Source organism: Hyposmocoma kahamanoa, unplaced genomic scaffold (genome assembly GCF_003589595.1).
Source record: "Hyposmocoma kahamanoa isolate Upper Pololo Valley unplaced genomic scaffold, ASM358959v1 92, whole genome shotgun sequence".
Classification (NCBI taxonomy): Eukaryota; Metazoa; Arthropoda; class Insecta; order Lepidoptera; family Cosmopterigidae; genus Hyposmocoma; species Hyposmocoma kahamanoa.
In genome coordinates, this window is record NW_020654748.1 from 15559664 (window position 1) to 15577508 (window position 17845).

The following is a 17845-nucleotide window of genomic DNA, read 5'->3' on the forward strand; positions in this document are numbered from 1 at the left end:
TATCTCAGTGAATTATAATCTTCTAAAAATTTTCATAATCACATTTTAAAGAAGTATCGGGTAGCTTATGATAATATTCTTAACGGAAAATACAACACCAAACATAATACTGAGAAATTTCGTGGAGTTTATTGTAAATTTTGCAATCTTCGTGCTTACTTTTCCGTTGTTGCTCTCGGTAAATTTAAATTCGAACAAACACAAACAATAACTTACTTTGTTAGTTTTTACAGCAACTTCAATTTCGACATGTATTTTCTCTTAAGTATGCATATAAGTTCGACTAAAACAATGTTGAATATTTTATTGAATGTTGATATTTCACGGTATTGATGTTTCACCGCCATGATTTTAATGAAATTACTCCACTAGTTCGGAATTACAATTAATAATACAAAGATCGAACACTTAGAAAAATCCTCGATTCGATCCGGCCTGGATCGTCTTCTGGCAAACGTCTTCTGGCAAACCGTGTCAGACGCTATGTGAAGAAATACTTTCACATATTTCTCATATATGGCGCTACGGTCGTTGAAAACCAAAAACAAAGATCCGACAAACAAGTACCTAGAGGAATTCGTGAGGTCCGCTGTTTCGTTCCGTTGCTTAGTTGGCATAGCGTCTAGGACGATTTGCTAGACAAAATATTATTTGCGAGACATCGGTTCGAATCCGGCTGCGTCGAAGGACTTTTTTCTAAGTGTTCGATCTTTGTATTATTAATTATAATAAAACAATGTTCATCACAAAAAAAATCAGAAGTTTAGTATCATCAGAATCATTGTGAACAACTCATAAGGTGTGTTCATAAGAGCTTTCAGCTAAATTGACATCATCATTCATTTTCGTTTCGCGACGACCGCTTATCAAGCAACTCTTCAATCATGCACCACATTACTTGGCATCGTTCCCTATCCATCCCGAATCTTCATTGAGTTTCAATTGTGGCTGTGAGTCAGTAATATTTTGTGCATCACATTACGAAATAATGGACTTCGCTGTTTGTAGATTGCCAATCCTCTTACTACTGTTAATAAAAATCGTACTACGTATGCTTGACTTTTCAAGTTACGCATAACTTTAATGGTTCACGCAAACTCTTCCAAAATACCTATCGCAATCATAGTGTCACATAAGCACCATAACTTTGTTAATGAAAGGATCCCGCGTTTCTTTATTGAACGCATTGATTATCTTCGCTTATATCCTGTGCGGTTTTTCATTATTTAACTCAATACCACTCTTTCCGATTTCATATTTATTTATATGTAGAGGCTGACAAATTTCAAAAGATTTTGATAATTATGTCTCAGAATTGTATAAAGCTAACCTTCCACTCACAACTAGAACATTTACGTTAAAACTCAATTCTAACTCCACCTTTTGGGAGAGAAAAAGTGACTTATTTTTAAATTTACCCTTGAACTCGCGAGCCACTGTTATATTTTCTGCAGCCTCTAATTCACAAAAATAATTTAAGAAGAGAAGTTAAGTTAGGTTAAAAAATTTGCGCCGAAAAAGTCACGGAGAGTTTTCCTTATCATATAAATAAGCAGTAATTCAAGAGTTAAAGCAACGTTTTCTTTGTCTCGTTTTCATTTGCCGCAATAATACTACACTGGCCCTTATTTAGAACCACCAATACCAAATTTTTCGGCTATGATTTATTTCCGGGTGCGGCTTCGTGTAACACAAGAGGCAATTACGTCGACATATTGACACGGCTCGAAGTTGTTGTTTTATGACAGCCATATTGGAGCGCTGATGCGGTGCGGTTGTCTGCTCCAACAAAAGTATCGTAAAGAACCACAAACACGTTATTTATTATGACATTTTCGTCTAACGAGGCTTCTGTTTTGCCCTTTTCTAACGATGCGTATTCAATGCGTGAAACGAAAAAAGCCCCCATTTTGTTCCTTTGATTCCGATTTCTTTTATACTAGTGCTACGTATATCATATTTCATTCCGCTTTTCCTATTCACAACACGCAAATTTCCTCGACGTTTTAAGGTTTATTGTTTCACTGTTAATTGTTTATTTAAAGTAAGCTCACGCCCAACATATAGTGGAGATTTTCACGTGCCGTTCCAATTACCTACTCAAGTGGTTACTGTACATTGTTTTATATGAGAGCCTTTGTAAGCTTTAGTGAAAATGTTTGACTTGAAAAGGGAAAAACTAGCAATTGTAGAACGTAGCGGAACTAATTTTAAAACAGAAACACTCTTTGCAACTTCCGAATAAAAGGTCGTGACCTAACCCGGGGCTATTTGTCAGTCCCCCAGAGCTCCGTGTTGTCATGCCGCCACCAAAAGTCATTGGCTTACTATAAGTTTCTTGTAGCGGCGAGTTGTTCTCCATGAATGTCCACTCTACTTTAAGCTCTACATGAAACTCCTTCGAATATTGTAATTTGTTCAGATGATATTGAAAGGCCTGCACCTCTTTGATAGCGAACCTATTGAAAATATTCGTTTTCGAATTACTTTATGTATGCAAATATCGTACGTATTATAGAGCTATTGATGTTTATGAAAACGCGAGCGGGAATATTGATAAATATAAGCGCCGTATTGTGAGTGAAATTCTTTTGAATATATTATGAGCGTAATGTAATATACAAAATAGCTGTAGTTAACCAAACCGAAACAAAGACAATAACAGGAGGTTAATTAAATATTTGTTGAAAATCTTCGTTTACGTAAATCATCTTTTACACAGGTAAAGAATTGTATAGTCCAGAGAACGACACGCACGGTGACCTCAACACGGGCCCGCCCAAAGTTAGCTCTCGGACTAACTCCTTTGAGATTGAGAATCTACTAAAGGTACGTATCTGTGCGATATATGTAATGTCCTACCTCAACCTACCAACTAAATTATATATGTCGACCTAATTCCCGATTCAATTATCTTGCTCTTAGAAACCATTCCCCGTTTTATTTCGTTACGGTGCCCGCATGGTAATGTCCTTCTCTGAAATATAATCGTCCTTGGAAATCAAATGGGATACAATTTAATACCGTACCCTGCAGACCTGTCCCACGTTTGTATCTGATCCCACCTTTAAGCGGCACTCGCTAAGCAAAGCACGTTTCCAAAACCAATCAACGCACTGTTGCAAGCTCAGTGTCTGACCTATTTCAGCAAACCCTGTACTGCAAATGAGCCAATATGACGTTTTATCGTTCTCGTAAATATTACTGAAACAGGGTCATCATCGTTCCTACTGCGCATCGCGCTTTAATTCCATTATTGATACAAATTGTGCTCGTATTTTGTAATGTTGTTGGAAATTGAAATTTACGACGATTTACTAATGTGACTCGCGGCCATTAATTGACTTTATATTCGATCCGAATTGCGTATTCGTTGATGATGTTGTCTTATTACTTTCATAACAACATATACTTGAAAACTGTCGAAACTCAAAAATTTGTTAAGCTGATATGGGTTAGACACGAGCGAAGACTACTTATGCATGGGGTGAAATGTGGAGTGGTTACGGCATGGTTTAGTTGTCGTCTTGTTCTTCAAATTATGATGTGCGGAGATGGTTAATCGGGAATTGGGGACAAATGTAGAAGTGTGGGGGTGTGGGTGTGCGGCAGAGCGCGGAGCAAGTAACGGGATGGTGCCGGTCGCCGACGGAGACAAGGCGTGGTAGCCCAACGGGCAGCGTGGCCAGCGCCGCAGCTGGCACGCCCTCGCGACACCTTTCTGATGCTGACAAATTGAGGAAGGTGCTGCTCGAGCTCGTCGACACCGAGCGCGCTTATGTTAAGGTAAAGATATACTAACTCAGTAAAATTACATATTAATATTTAAATAGTAGTAGTTTCTGTTTCCAAGACCTATTGTTCTTTAAAAATATCAAAATAGAAGTTTGCTGGGTAAAAATGGGGTAAATAGATTTTTCATGATATTTTAACTATCCTTATGTACCTAATAATAACGCCAGAATAACTTGAAACGAAGACACTATAAAAGTATTCAAAGAACGCTCAACAACATTGAGTTTTAAAGTATCTATCTTATATTCCACTTAAGTAGTTACAGCTTAAGTTTCTATTAGCTACTATGGAAGCTGTTCCCAATCAAGAAGTTTGCGATACTTTTACGTCTAGTTAAGTGATAACTTGCAAACTGATATAACTTAAGCTGCCTCTATCAAGATACTCTCGTAGTACGTAATATGTACATATGTAAACCAAGTTAATTACTTCCTCAAGAGCACTTCGTCATAATTTAAAATAAGTTTATGCGTACATAAAAAATCTTTTAGGAATGTACCCAAAATATTTAATAAAATATTTTTAATGCAGATACAATATGGAAGTTAGAAGAGATTCACAATTTGGATTTTTTTTTAAATCATTAAAATACGTCGCAGTACGTCTAGCTCATCGTCGTTGTATTTATGTCTTCGATTAAATTCATACTCAATTTAATCTTTTAATTGGAGTGTTATAGCTAAGTCGCTGTCTGTTTCATAATACTTTTCAAGAGTATAGAATTACGACTCAATAATTACAATGCCGCTTATTTATTTAACAGAGATGGATGGTACCCGAATGTGTCCTTGCCGTGGCTATATAAAATATTTAGCTCCACCTGAAAGTATTTCTTTGATTATAAATTAACAAAGACTTGTTATTTGCAGCACCTCAATAACTTATTAGAGAACTACTTGGAGCCGCTGAAGAAGGAAACTTTTTTATCCAACGCCGAGATCAACGCTCTGTTCGGAAACATTCAGGAGATAGTGACTTTTCAGAGGCAGTTCTTGCAAAACTTAGAGGAAGCGCTCGAGGCCGAGCCTAACTTCCATCACTTTGAATTTTCAAATCAATTTAAGGTTAGCAACGATTAAATTTGATAACTTTCAGAATAAACTCGAACGCTGTTTCTGTATACTGACTAACACTGTATTTTGTTTATTTCAGAATGTACTTTTTGCAGTCGGGAATGCTTTCCTCTATTATGTCAATCATTTTAAATTGTACAGTTCGTTCTGCGCCAGCCATAGTAAAGCACAGAAAGTTTTACATCCGAGTGAGTTTTATTTCCCTTTCCCTTCTGACAGGGACTTCAATCGTTTTGAAATATAATATTTGTGACGCATTTGAACTAAAATATTGACTTCACTATTCGTCTACAGATGAAGGTAATCAAGCTCTGCAAGAGTTTTTGGCTGCTAGAAATCCAAAGCAACAGCACTCATCGACATTGGAGTCGTACTTAATCAAACCGATTCAAAGGATATTAAAGTATCCACTGTTGCTACAGCAATTAAGAAATTTGACTGATGTTAATTCGGAGGAACATCTTCACTTAGTAGGTGAGAGTCATTGTCTTCAATCAAAGCCAATTTAACTCATTAAGCGATGCGATAAATCTACAAGAAATAACTTATGCAAATAATTATATTACAGAGGCTCTCAAAGGAATGGAAAAGGTTGCCGAGCACATCAATGAGATGCAACGAATACATGAAGAATATGGTGCTATATTTGATCACTTGTTTAGACAACATCAAAAGTCTTGTAAACAACCTATAGATCTAAGCCCTGGTCAGTACTATCTATAAGTCAAAGGCTTTTAGGATCAAACAGTAAATTGGAGTCTACATAGATTAGAGGAATCCGACGCGGGTGTCATTAATTATGGCACTTAACATGAGACATGCAAATCACTGGATCCCAAACACAGTCGTAAATTACTAGCAGTCTTACAAAACGTTTGCACTTATTTAGTTTCCCAGTCTCAAATTAATTCTCCTTAACCTTTTCAGGTGATTTGTTATACTACGGCGGAGTAGAATGGTTAAATATTTCAGACTTTTTAGGAAAAATAAAAAAGGGATTGGAATTACACGCAATGTGTTTTGTATTTAAGTCAGCTGTTGTCTTCCTCTGCAAAGAAAGACTGAGACAGAAGAAAAAGCTTATGGTAAGTGTTTCAAACAGACCTACTTATAAATAGGTATAAAATCTGAAGTTCCACTTTGTCCAAGATTACAAAATAAACAAATTCTTCCTCGTTCAACAAGTCCCTTTTTATTCCTATTTAAGTAATAATTATATCGAGAAACTTTTCACAGCTTGACAAATTTCCCTGTGTGTATACACTCGAATCACCTCTATAAATTGTCTTACTAGACTATTTACATCAAAGTCTCTAGCGCATGTCTACACTACCGCGATGTTATGAATCAGATATCTAGTTTCCATACGAGCGATCAAAGCTGAAACTTACAAAGCCCGTCGACCCTACTTCCAAGTCGTCTACTATATAAGTATACGTAATATCTGATTCGAAAACATGACATAGTTTTGTTTACCTTACGTTTACCTTAGTTCAGCTTCATTGCAGTTCGAACAACAAGATATTTGAATGCATACTTGTAGATATTTACAGCAATGTATTTGTTATAAGAAAGTAAACCCATTGATAATTAGATGCGAGTATTGCAGTTCTTTTTAATGATATTGATATATCATGCTTTACAGTTTAATAATTTTAGTAAAAATAGGCCTCCTTGTGAAAGAGTTCGTTTGGGGAAGCACTATCTATTTCTGCCACCAAGCCATTGACCTACCAATAAAATAAATTTCGGTTTTGAAGGGTAAGGGTGCTGTTGAAATTACAGGCAGGACTTGTTAACTTAAGCCTCAGAGTAGCGGACCCAGTGGCAGTGCTCCTCAGATCTTTGTAATTTAAAGCTCTGAATGGCACTGCAAACGTTATGGATAGGCGAGTCGCGTACCACCAGGCGCACGACTTGTCCGTCACGCCTCTTGATGTCATAAAAAAAGACTTTTAGACATCACGACATTCGAAATCGTAGCTATAAATTGTTAAACAAAATGTTTGTACCGTAGGGAGTATCATCGAAAAATAATTCGAATGAAGTAGAAATCATCAGATATCAAGTGTTGATACCAGTCACCGAGGTTCAGGTCCGAGCCTCGTCTGCTAAGGATATGGACAGTCACTTTTTATGGGAGCTAATACACTTACGAAGTCAACTTCAGAGGCGTTCGGAGAAAGTTTACGTGCTGTCAAACAGGTATATTGCTTTTCAATATAAATATAAATTTCATACATTTTGCAAATTTCATTAAATTTCATTTTGCAATATAAATATAAATTTCATACAATGATTAATGAATAAATCGTTCTTTCAAAGCTAACTTGCACTTTATAGACAGTCTGTTTGTAATGTTAAATGAATTTTGGGTATCGGCTTAACTAAGTTCTTAGTCTACCAATCACTTTAAGACGTTGCCTATTGTTTGAATAATTATAGAGCGTTATTGGAGATTGCAGGGGTCGTATACGTTCCTGATACGCCGCTTACTTCGGTAACCTATTAAGTATGAAATTGGTTATACAGTACGGCCGACTTCCGCAACGCGTTCCTGAAGACAATCCGGCAAATTATTCGAGAGTCTGTGCGCAACATGTCGCTGCCGAACACGGGTCGCCCTGCGCCCCCACCACCCCGCGCGCCCAATACACACACACTCGAACGTCCCAAACATCAGGTAATAACTATTTTGTGAGATTTCTTTCCGTTTCTTCTTAAGGATTCGTTAACTATTTATGTCATTTATTTATTATATTGGGTTTACAGCAAGTTGGGTAACTTGGAATACTTGTTTCAGGTTTTTACGTATATTACGTATATTAAAATTAAAACGTATAGGTCGAAATAAGTTTTATTGACTAATGGGTTTAGAATAATTAACTAAAATGACGAATTCGAAAAAACCTGTTTGAGAAAATTGCGCCTTAATCAAATTTACCCAACGCCATTCAAACTTAAAACATTCCACTATTTAAGTTGTGTGTAACACACAACTTTGAACAATTTTTGGTCACTTTTGGGTGTCTTTGAACCGAGTTAACCTTCGAAAAATCCTTCTTCATTGTTAATTTAACTGTCTTCGGTAAGATTAGAATTTTTTATTTTTGGACTATTTTGAATGAAAATTATAGATCTGAAATTATTTTTTCAGATTTAAATCGCGTGTATTTGTTTTTTCAAACAAACCAACGTTTCGGGCCCTTTACAAGCCCTATGGTCACATTTGACTGAGGTGGTAAAGTCATCAACCAGTTATATCTAATATTTATGCAAACCACCATATTATTTCACTGAAGTTAAAAAAGTTATTAAAAAAATACATTATTTTTAAATTTACAAAGAAACATTCCAATTTATGCTACATTATGTTTTACAAAATATTTTATTGTAACAATATTAATTTGTATTAAGTTGAATTTATTATTATCACTATTTAAATCCGGAAAAATAGTTTCATTTCCTATATGTAAGAATCGCGAAAACTTAAGATGTGACAGATCTGAACAATAATCTACCACTCAATTTGGGATACCATTTACCAATTGCAGCTATCAACGACGGCAACTAACAAAAAGAAACTAAAGCACACACACTTTTCACTCGTTGAGTGCCGCGAACGGAAAATGACGTGTAACCCTTTTTTATATAGATAATATCATTGCGTGTAACTTTCAAAACTTGTTTGAAAACTGTCAATATTATGTCACATTTGATATTTAGAATATTTAGTATTTCAAGTTTCACGCAGTCATTACTTGATCATTTAAAAAAAACTATAAGTTTTTCGAGAGAGAAAAATTGTTTAATCTAATATACTTAATAATAAAAAAAAAACAAGCTTTAATTAGAGGCTGTGGTAACCCGATGGCTTATCCTGGCGCCTCTCAAGCAGAGGCTGTGGGTTCGAGTCCGGTCTCGCACCTCTGAGTTTCTTAAAATTTACCCTGAGCTATTCAGAGAAGGAAAATATCGTGACGAAGCCTACCCATTGAAGAATCTTCACAGCCCTCGGAAAATGTGTGAAGTCCCCAACCCGCATTAGGTAAGGGTGGCAGACTATGGCCTTAAACTCTCGTCTGAGAAGAGACCCGTGCACAGCAGTAGGACGTATAAATGAGTTGATCATGATGATGATGGTGAAGTTATGATTAAGGCCATGACAACTATAAAGCTCCTGTTAAATAAATCCTTTTCAACACGATACATAGAATGCTATAATCATTATCCAATCATCACGACCTTACCTTATCTATTTCTGTAATGTCAGCATTACTGTGCTCCGGTTTTGAAGGGTAAGGGTGGTGGTGCAATTACAGGCTCATGGGACTAGTCAACTTTTGTCTCAGGGTGATAGGCGCAGTGGCAGTGCCCCTGAGATCTTTGGGATTAAAGCTCTAAGTGGCACTGCAACTGTTATGGACAGGTGTGTAGCTTACTATCAGGCGCATGACTTGTTCGTCCCGTCACGTGATATTATAAAAAAAAAGACAAAAATTAAATGCTATAAACTAGTCTCTTTACAAACAAAAAAACTCGATATTGTTTATTATTGTCTTGTGTAAATTATATGTCAATTATTATGATTAGATTTTAATTTTAAGTCATATTTAACATTCGATTACTCAAAATTGCTATTTCGCAACAAACTTTTAAGTTGTACATTTAAAGTTATTTTTATTATGAGCTTGTTCGGTCCGACAGCTGGGTAAATGCCTCTCTCCTCTTTTCCATTGATCCTGGTTTTGAGTAACATTTGGCCGTCCTTTTAAAAAGGAGTCCAAAACATCCCGCCATTGCCGCGTCTCAGTTTTGAGGGCTCATTCAGGGTGCGGGCGCGCGGGTCTTGGCGTCTTCCCTTTCACAGTGCCGAAGCGGCTACGAGGGAGGACCCACACATCGAAATGGCAAACAGACGCTAGACACTAGACCAAGCACTGTGAAAAGTACGTGCGGACCGAGCCAATAGGTCTACCCGCGCCCGCGCCGGCCTGGAGACAAGCGCCGGCGCGCGTGGCCACTTTGAACGCAAGGAGCGTCTTCGTACATTTGATTTACATGCACCCGCGCCCGTCGCCACTCTGATATGGCCTACGTTTTGGAGCTTCCACTCCGTGGTTATCTTCGCCCACAACCCGCTCAACATTTAAAATAAAGTTTCGAAATGTTCACCGCAATAGCAATACCAATACCAAAACATATTATAGCCGTTTTAGGAAACATGAAAACTTATTCTATGAATAAGTATTCTTAGAAATACACTTTCGGCCCAATCTTTAGCGAATATAATATTGATCAAAGTCAGCACGCATTGTAGATACATGACATTTATTAAAGCACATTGGATGAAATTTCCCTCATTTCTACTTTACGCAAACTTCTACATTGTGAACTTAATTAATTCTCTCAAACTCAAAAACAACCTCGGACTCGATTAATTCGCAAACTTAATTATGTTGTGATAAAAAATATCTATATAAAAATAAAATTTTGTTCTAAATTCAAAAGTTTATAATTTACGTACTGAGAGCGTTGTGGTATGACAGATGTGGCGTGTAGCTGTGTGGTACCAAGGGATGCCTCGATGGTTTAGTCATGTAGGAAGAATGAATGTTGGTACGTATCGTCAATCTTATGTGAAATGTGGATGGAAGGATGTGCAGAGGTAAACCTCAGCGCACATAATTGTCTCGATTATATTGAGAATGTCCTTAAAAAAGGCTGAATTAAAATTACTAAGAGCAAACGGGCATGTATGAAGAGACGGATGGGAGTAGAGGAGACAAAGGAGGTTTGTTGCGAACGTAGCAACTGGAGGTCCATGGTCTGTGCCTACCCTCCCTGGTGGGAGACAAGCTTAATGATATGTTTGTATAAGTATGTATTCAAACTCGTTTGTGAATTGTATACCTATATCGTATGGTGAAATTACAGGCACATGGGACTTGTCAACTTATGTCTTAGGTTGACGTATTGCTTGCTATTAATTATTATTATTCTCAATGAAATTAAAATAAGTAATATATACATGTTACCCGTCGACCTCTGAATTGAGCAATCGTTTTCCCCCTAGGCTACCATCGCCATGTTAACATGCGAAGGCTGGTACGATAATATTGCAAAAACTTTTATGAGATGATATTTGAATTCCAAACAGAAGCGATTACTTTTGGATATGTTTACTACGTTAGGTCTCATAACATTATTCTGCCGGTCCTTGTCCACTTGGCTTTACCTTTGGGAGTTGTTACCTCGAGTCTTTGTCGAAAGCCTAGCACACGTAACATGTAACGTAAAAAAAATTACATATGTGCAGCCTAAGTCAAACGCATGAAAGCATGAACCGATTCCATATAAAATCAGATAAGCGCGGGAAACTGCAATATCATTGAAACATTTACGTAAGCACTTGACACTCATAAAGACGGTATTTATTGGAAAAGTTGTCACTCGCATTGCGCATTATTGCGTAGATACTGTACTAAAAAGTTTAAAGTGCTTAGTCGGAAAGTTTGACTGTTCATGTCGTGTGATACCGAGGCTTGTCAATGAATTGAGGCACTTATGTAGATCAGTTTTTGGTGTTGGTTCTACGATTGGTAGATTTAAACATTTTGAGCCATTTATGGTGTGCGTTATTACTATTATTTGCAACTTTGTAATTATTAATATAAAGATCGAACACAAAGAAACATTCCTTCGACCCGACAGGACATGCACCTGTGTCACCGCTGTACCGTAGCGTTCCTCTGCCAACTGAGCTACAGGTCGAGTTAGCAGGTCGACGAATTTCTTCTGTGTCTGTTATACATATTTGTGCTACGTTTTTCGGCTTTCTACGCCGTATTGGTAATTCACACAATAAACTATACTCTGTCCAACCATTTTTTTAACTTTTGACAGAATGACTCGAATTCTAATCAATTAGTGATGTCATATTCCATTTCCGCATTTCCGATTCGATTTTTTATAACAATCGATTTTATTTATGAAAAAGTTTTAATCGTGCCCGGTTCAAAAAAGAAGATATTGTCTGACTGGGATCGTGATGGTGCGTTTGACTATTTGTGTACTCAAGAATTAATAAATTAATGTTATTGAGGATTCGAGCAATGTTATTGTTCATATGGAAAAGAATCTGACGATTCATTATAATAAACAGTAAGAATTTATTGCAATTATTCATAATTTATTTAATTTCCTTATAATTTATTAGACAGGTACCAAAATTTATCAATTTGAATAATCTTCGTTACATAATCTGCTCGATAAATATCGGAGCCAAAGAACACGTCGCTCCACTAAAATTCAAAAGTAAAAGAGTCCAGGAAGTATTGCATTTTTTGTCTATGGTTGTATGTCAATAATTACGGAACTTCGGAGGCATGCGTATGTCAAAAATCCAATCAATGGTTGGACGGAGTATAGTGGAGTTATTTAAGAAAAATTAAATTAAAAAGTCAATAAATCACGTCAAACTTTTACTTAATATAAAGGATTTTGAATAAATCTTTATTTTACTAAAACTTAATCATTTTAGGACGTTTATACTAAAAATTATCCTTTTAATTACAGGTACATGTAATGCAAGGGTCACAAACTCTCGGTAAGACCAAGAAGCCCAGAATTTCAGGACAAAGGCTATCGGCAGGAAATATCGTAGTAAGCATATTATTTTTCTTATTTCATTTATATATAATTTTATCTAACAAATCAGTGCTTTAAACTTAGCTGAGAATAAACGAATCTCATTCATTCAGAAAATCTGAAAACAGTTAAGGGCCGGTCCTACTGAAACTCACATTTTTGGCGAAACTTATTTGTGTTCCCATTAACAGAGATTCTTGTTACTTTAACATTTGTCTATTAGTATTTCATTAATTACACTTGTAACACTAATAAAAATGGAAGTAAATTTATTTGCAAACTATCAACAACTCATGGGATGTCTCGGAAAAATGAGTGTCGGGTATCTATAATTTTGGTGGCGGTGTTTGTGAATAGTCACAAACACCACCTAAAAAATATAATAACACAAGCGCAACTCTATAGTTGCGCTTGTGTTATTATATTTTTTTATATTTTTAATTTTTGCGGGAGAGTGAGAAAATTAACTGGTCGGAAAAAAACTCAATACAATGTAAGGTATATTGTATGATTTACTTCCATATTTGTTAATAATAATTTCCACAAACTGACACCTGAATCTATTAATTATTTGTAACAAGAATGTTGTTTATCAAAAAGTAATGGATAGCTGGATGTATAATATTGAGAGAATTTTACATATCTGACAATGATATAAAGCGCTTAGTTGAGGTTATAATTATATATTTATTAAATGCTTGTAGGTGGGAGATTTGTCTCGCGAGAACTCCCAGGATGCAGACGAACCACCGCCCGAAGCAATTGGCGAGCCTGCCTTCCGGCACAGGAGTAAGACCCTCGGAGACACGGCTGGTTAGTTGTCCAAATTGATTCAAACCTTGGCAGACTACTATTATTGCCAAAGAGTACTTTACCGGGCATGTACCGAACGACGGTAGTATAACAACTTATTAACTGTACTGGAAAAAATTAACAAAATAAATTGTTTGTGTGTGCGTGTTAAATTGTGAATATTTTAATAACGGTAGTATGTGGGACTAAATAGCGACTAACACGATGCTTCTATGTGCAAATTCAATACAGAAACTAACGCTAAACGAGCGCCACCGCCGCCGCCCCCGGACACTGACAAATCCGACCCTGGCTCCAAATCTGAGGGCGAAGATGAGCCGCCCCAGCCGCCGGCGAGCAAGCGAGGGTTAGGCAGAACTCCCAACCACCTCACTCTAAGGTACCAACATATGTATGGGTTAATATCACAGACAACACCGTACCTACATCATTCTGAATTAGCACCAGACTCTGCACACTCTGGCACTCTTCAGTCCAAAACAACCAAAATAAATATTAGTAGGTTTTCTTGTTTTCACTCATACATATGTCACCCAGCAATTCCAAAAATATTTCTAATTGTAGGGTAACATTAATGTTTTTTATATTACTTTACAGCACGACCTCCACCCTCAGCGCGGGCAGCACGGGCAGTCAAGCCAGGCTCATCCAATCGTCGCACCAGCCGACTCAGTACCAGCCCACTATGGTCAAGGAGCTAGGTAAGCAGGAATCACAATCACTTAAATCGTCTCCGGAAAGGAAATCCTCAATGAGTTCCGAGAAAAAGATCAAGGTCATTCGTTCCTGCAGCGGCAGCAGTATCAACAGGGACAAATCGCCCAATCGCTACTCCGACGCCTCGCCCGATCGCGACCGCGTCACCAAAGTCATTGTTTGCAAATCACCAAATAAATCAAGCATGAAACAAAATAAAACATTACATCGTTCTCCTCGCGGCAGTTTCGATCACTCTAAATCTCCGCGTGGATCTCTCGATAAATCTCGTTCACCGCAGCAAAGTTTTGATGGCTCCAGATCACCCCGAAGCGGCATAATGAAATCACGTGAAAATAGCATGGATAGATCGCGCTCCCCTAAACCAGCACCAAAGAAAGGCATAATGCGTACACCTCAGGCCAGTTTCGACAGGTCTCCAAATAAATCGCCGAATGTTAGCCGCCGTTCATCTAAATGCAGTGGCGAGAAACTTGCACGACTCGGAACCAACTCACTGGATAGAATGACGCACTATTCGCAACTTGCCAAAGCAGAAGACAAAGCTATTAAAATGGGCATCGTTGTGTCAAAATCCACTGAGTCTATCGTTAAATCTATGGAGCACCCGACTTGCGTACAATGTTACCTCTCGGGGAAAAAGCAGAGTAAAACCACCTAGCATAGGGGAAGGGGGAAGTCCCCCAAAACACGGAGGAAGTATCTTACTTCCCAGTCTGTTCTGACGTCGTCCGAGCGCAGCAGTATCGAAACGTTGGAAGACGAACGCGGTTACTACTCTGTCGCACGAAAACACGAAAAAAGCGAATTTGATCAAATACACGTCTAAAATGACCTACCACGACTTACGACAACATAAAAACAAACACCTTTTATTACGTTTACAGAGTCATTTATTTACACATTTTTTAAATACTTTATTATTATAAAACGATCGTGTGTCGACTGGGCATTGCATAAGCAAAATTGGAATTGATTAATTATGCAGAAGATGGACCATTATAAATTAATGATTTATTTTCTAATGAAGTTATTTATGTAGTTAAATCTCCTACTTGCATAATTTCCTGTGTTGATTGATAGTCGTATACGTTTACAATACTTTTAAGTTTAATATTATCTGATAATTGCTATGGATATATGGACTTGAATTTACAACATACCTGATTTTAAACTGCGTTGCGGTAAGAATATAGAGACAACATTTAAAACATGTATACGCAGTATTTCGTATATAAATAATTGTTTACCCCATTTTTCAATCATTCTTGAATCTAGTACCCTATATAGTGAGTAGGTACTACCTACATAGGGTAATTATTATATACCTGATAATACGTAGATCATATTATATAGTTAGGTAAAGTAAACAGCAACAATATTAAGCATATTCAATTTAATTAAAACTCAAATTCTAGTTGTAACTCCAAGTGCTAAGAGTTATATTATAATAATGGCTGTGGAATTGTACTGATGTTACTTAATCACTTTCGTCATAGTCTCTCTCTGCCTTATGTTAATTTCGACTATTATACATCCAAATAAATTAATATAATATTTATTATTATGTAGAGCCATGGATTTGTACCATTAATTAATCATTAATCGTAAGTCTTCCATTTCGAAATACCTGTAATTGATACAGCTAATTAATTTAATTTCGAAGTTTATTGTTTACCAGCTCAAATTTAGTGTTAAGTTCTGTTCACTGTGGGGAGTTTAGGTAGTAGTGTAAACGTACCTTAATGCGTGTATCTTATTGGAAATCCAGTGTATGAGAATGGTTTAGTTCGCAAGAAGACAACTGGTTCAAGGAGGGATTAAAAGTTGTTTATTTACTTAAACGTTTTGATAAATTTAATCAGAGAAATTGTCTATATATTGGTATTTAATATTTGCGAACTGTTGAATCGAATACGGGTTAACATGTAAAATTTTATTTAAAAAATGCGTTAAAAAATAATTTTTTGTTTTCAATTTATAAACTGTGTTGTAAATTAACAATGTTAAAAATAATGTATATTTTTGCGAACTAAAATATTCTCAAAAGCTTACCTATCGTAAGTAGGCAGATTCTCTGCAACCGTAACTACTACAATTAGAATTTAAAAAAATCTGTGTCATGTCAATCTATTATACAATCTATATACAATATAAATAATTTAAATTATTACGCTAAATCGTTTTAAAATAGGCTAAACATGAAATAACATTATAACTATGAATATTCAATCAATTAGGCAATACATTATTTGTTCACGTAGCGCTTACTTAGCCTTGCACGGACTCTCTATGTCTTAGATGATGCACTTACCACCCAGAATATTGTCGTGGGCATCCTGCGTGCAGTACGCTCCCCCAAATTCCTGAATTCGGTGCACCTTAGATCTTAGGTAGTGGCAGTATTAGGCTCTATTAATGGATGAAATAAAGTAGGTAATATTTATCCATAAAGCAAACAACGTTTTGACGATTAATTTACTTATTTGAATGTTCGATGACAATGTTGACCGGCGTAGAACTTCGATTTCATCTTTCATATGCGCTAAGCCTATTTCATTCCTATCTTCCTCTTCCTCGAGTCTGAGCGAAATTTCGCTTAGTTTCGGTCGCTGTTTACACCATTTGTCCACTTGCAAATCAGTTGACTGTATTTTTGCATATTTAGTTTGCTTGAACATTTCCACTGTTGAAACCTGACGAACACGGCAGGTTCATAGCCACATAGCAAAAAATGACTATTGCAAGTGGACATATGGCCCAACAGGGCGTCGAACCTACGACAACATTCATCAAACATTCAACTCTTTGAGTGCGCGAAGTTCAAACGATCGGTGCATTGCGTTTCTAAATTTGTTAGTCGCACGTTCGCGACCTGGATGTAATTTATAAAGAGTTTGGTGTTTGGTGTGTTGTAGGATCGCCCGTGTGGAAACCGCGCGACATGTTGAGTGAGACGGGTGCGGCATCGGGCACAGGCGTGGGTGGCGGTCCTCCCGCACCCACCACGCTACCGCGCTCGCAGCGTCCTGCGCCACGCGCTCAACACCTCTCTGCCAGCCGCAAGTCGCTCGCGCCGGACCACCGTCACTAGTCCCCTAGCCTCATTTGGCCTCAGCGGCCTTACTCCCGGCCCGCCTTGACTCCTTACTATGAACACGCTCTGTGTTTTCCAACCAGACGTGTTTGTCTCGGATCAACCTTACACGCTGCCCCATCACACCCTGTTTGCCATAGAGCAAACCGAGTGCTGTGAAATGCAATCCTGATTTTTCCTGTAACCCAGTGCATTCTCGACTATATTCGCTCTCTGTTTATGAATTGCACGAATGTATTTATTATCTTATCAATCCTAACGGTGTGAATCTTTCCCGTGTCACATTAATTATCTCATTATCGATTTAGGGTGTTTGCGATTGATGGCTTTGTAGAGCATAAAAATCAAATGCATTGTGTGGTTCGGACAATTTCAAAATAATCCTTAAGAGATGCGGTATGCAGTAACGACATTTATTACGACCTATTCTATGCTCTTCCAGATTCGGCATGAATGCCTTCCTTTCATTGGTGTGGTATGACCATTATATCTATGCAAAATGATTGACCAACGTCTGCATTAACTTAACACTTAAATAAGTGAACGGTTAATCAATCGCATTGTGTAAAAAAGTACTTAATGCGCCTAAAAGTTTGTACCTTACGTTTATAAAAATAAAGCAGCTTTACTTAAGAGTTTCGTTTGTTATTATTTAATGCCATACAAGTTAAATTTATTTCGGGGTGTTTACATCTTTATA

The 17845-nt window shown here is 37.1% G+C and overlaps 1 protein-coding gene across 7 annotated transcripts in view; it reads left to right on the forward strand.

Annotated features, from left to right (window-relative positions):
* The window catches only part of LOC113236782, a 116297-nt gene extending 98748 nt beyond the window's left edge, over positions 1 to 17549 (forward strand). For 3 of the 7 annotated variants that reach the window (XM_026472954.1, XM_026472958.1, XM_026472957.1), the window contains 14 exons: positions 2723 to 2829; positions 3613 to 3786; positions 4665 to 4859; positions 4948 to 5056; positions 5163 to 5342; positions 5437 to 5574; positions 5796 to 5953; positions 6886 to 7073; positions 7401 to 7551; positions 12447 to 12533; positions 13223 to 13331; positions 13563 to 13710; positions 13929 to 14032; positions 16967 to 17549. In XM_026472954.1, the coding sequence (XP_026328739.1) occupies positions 2723 to 2829; positions 3613 to 3786; positions 4665 to 4859; positions 4948 to 5056; positions 5163 to 5342; positions 5437 to 5574; positions 5796 to 5953; positions 6886 to 7073; positions 7401 to 7551; positions 12447 to 12533; positions 13223 to 13331; positions 13563 to 13710; positions 13929 to 14032; positions 16967 to 17142 (2024 nt within the window). In that variant the 3' untranslated portion in view covers positions 17143 to 17549. Of the gene's footprint in view, positions 1 to 2722; positions 2830 to 3585; positions 3787 to 4664; positions 4860 to 4947; positions 5057 to 5162; positions 5343 to 5436; positions 5575 to 5795; positions 5954 to 6885; positions 7074 to 7400; positions 7552 to 12446; positions 12534 to 13222; positions 13332 to 13562; positions 13711 to 13928; positions 14033 to 16966 lie in introns of all 7 variants that reach the window. The other 4 variants (XM_026472951.1, XM_026472956.1, XM_026472955.1 and 1 more) reach the window with 3 other exon arrangements.
* The last annotated feature ends 296 nt before the right edge of the window (positions 17550 to 17845 follow it).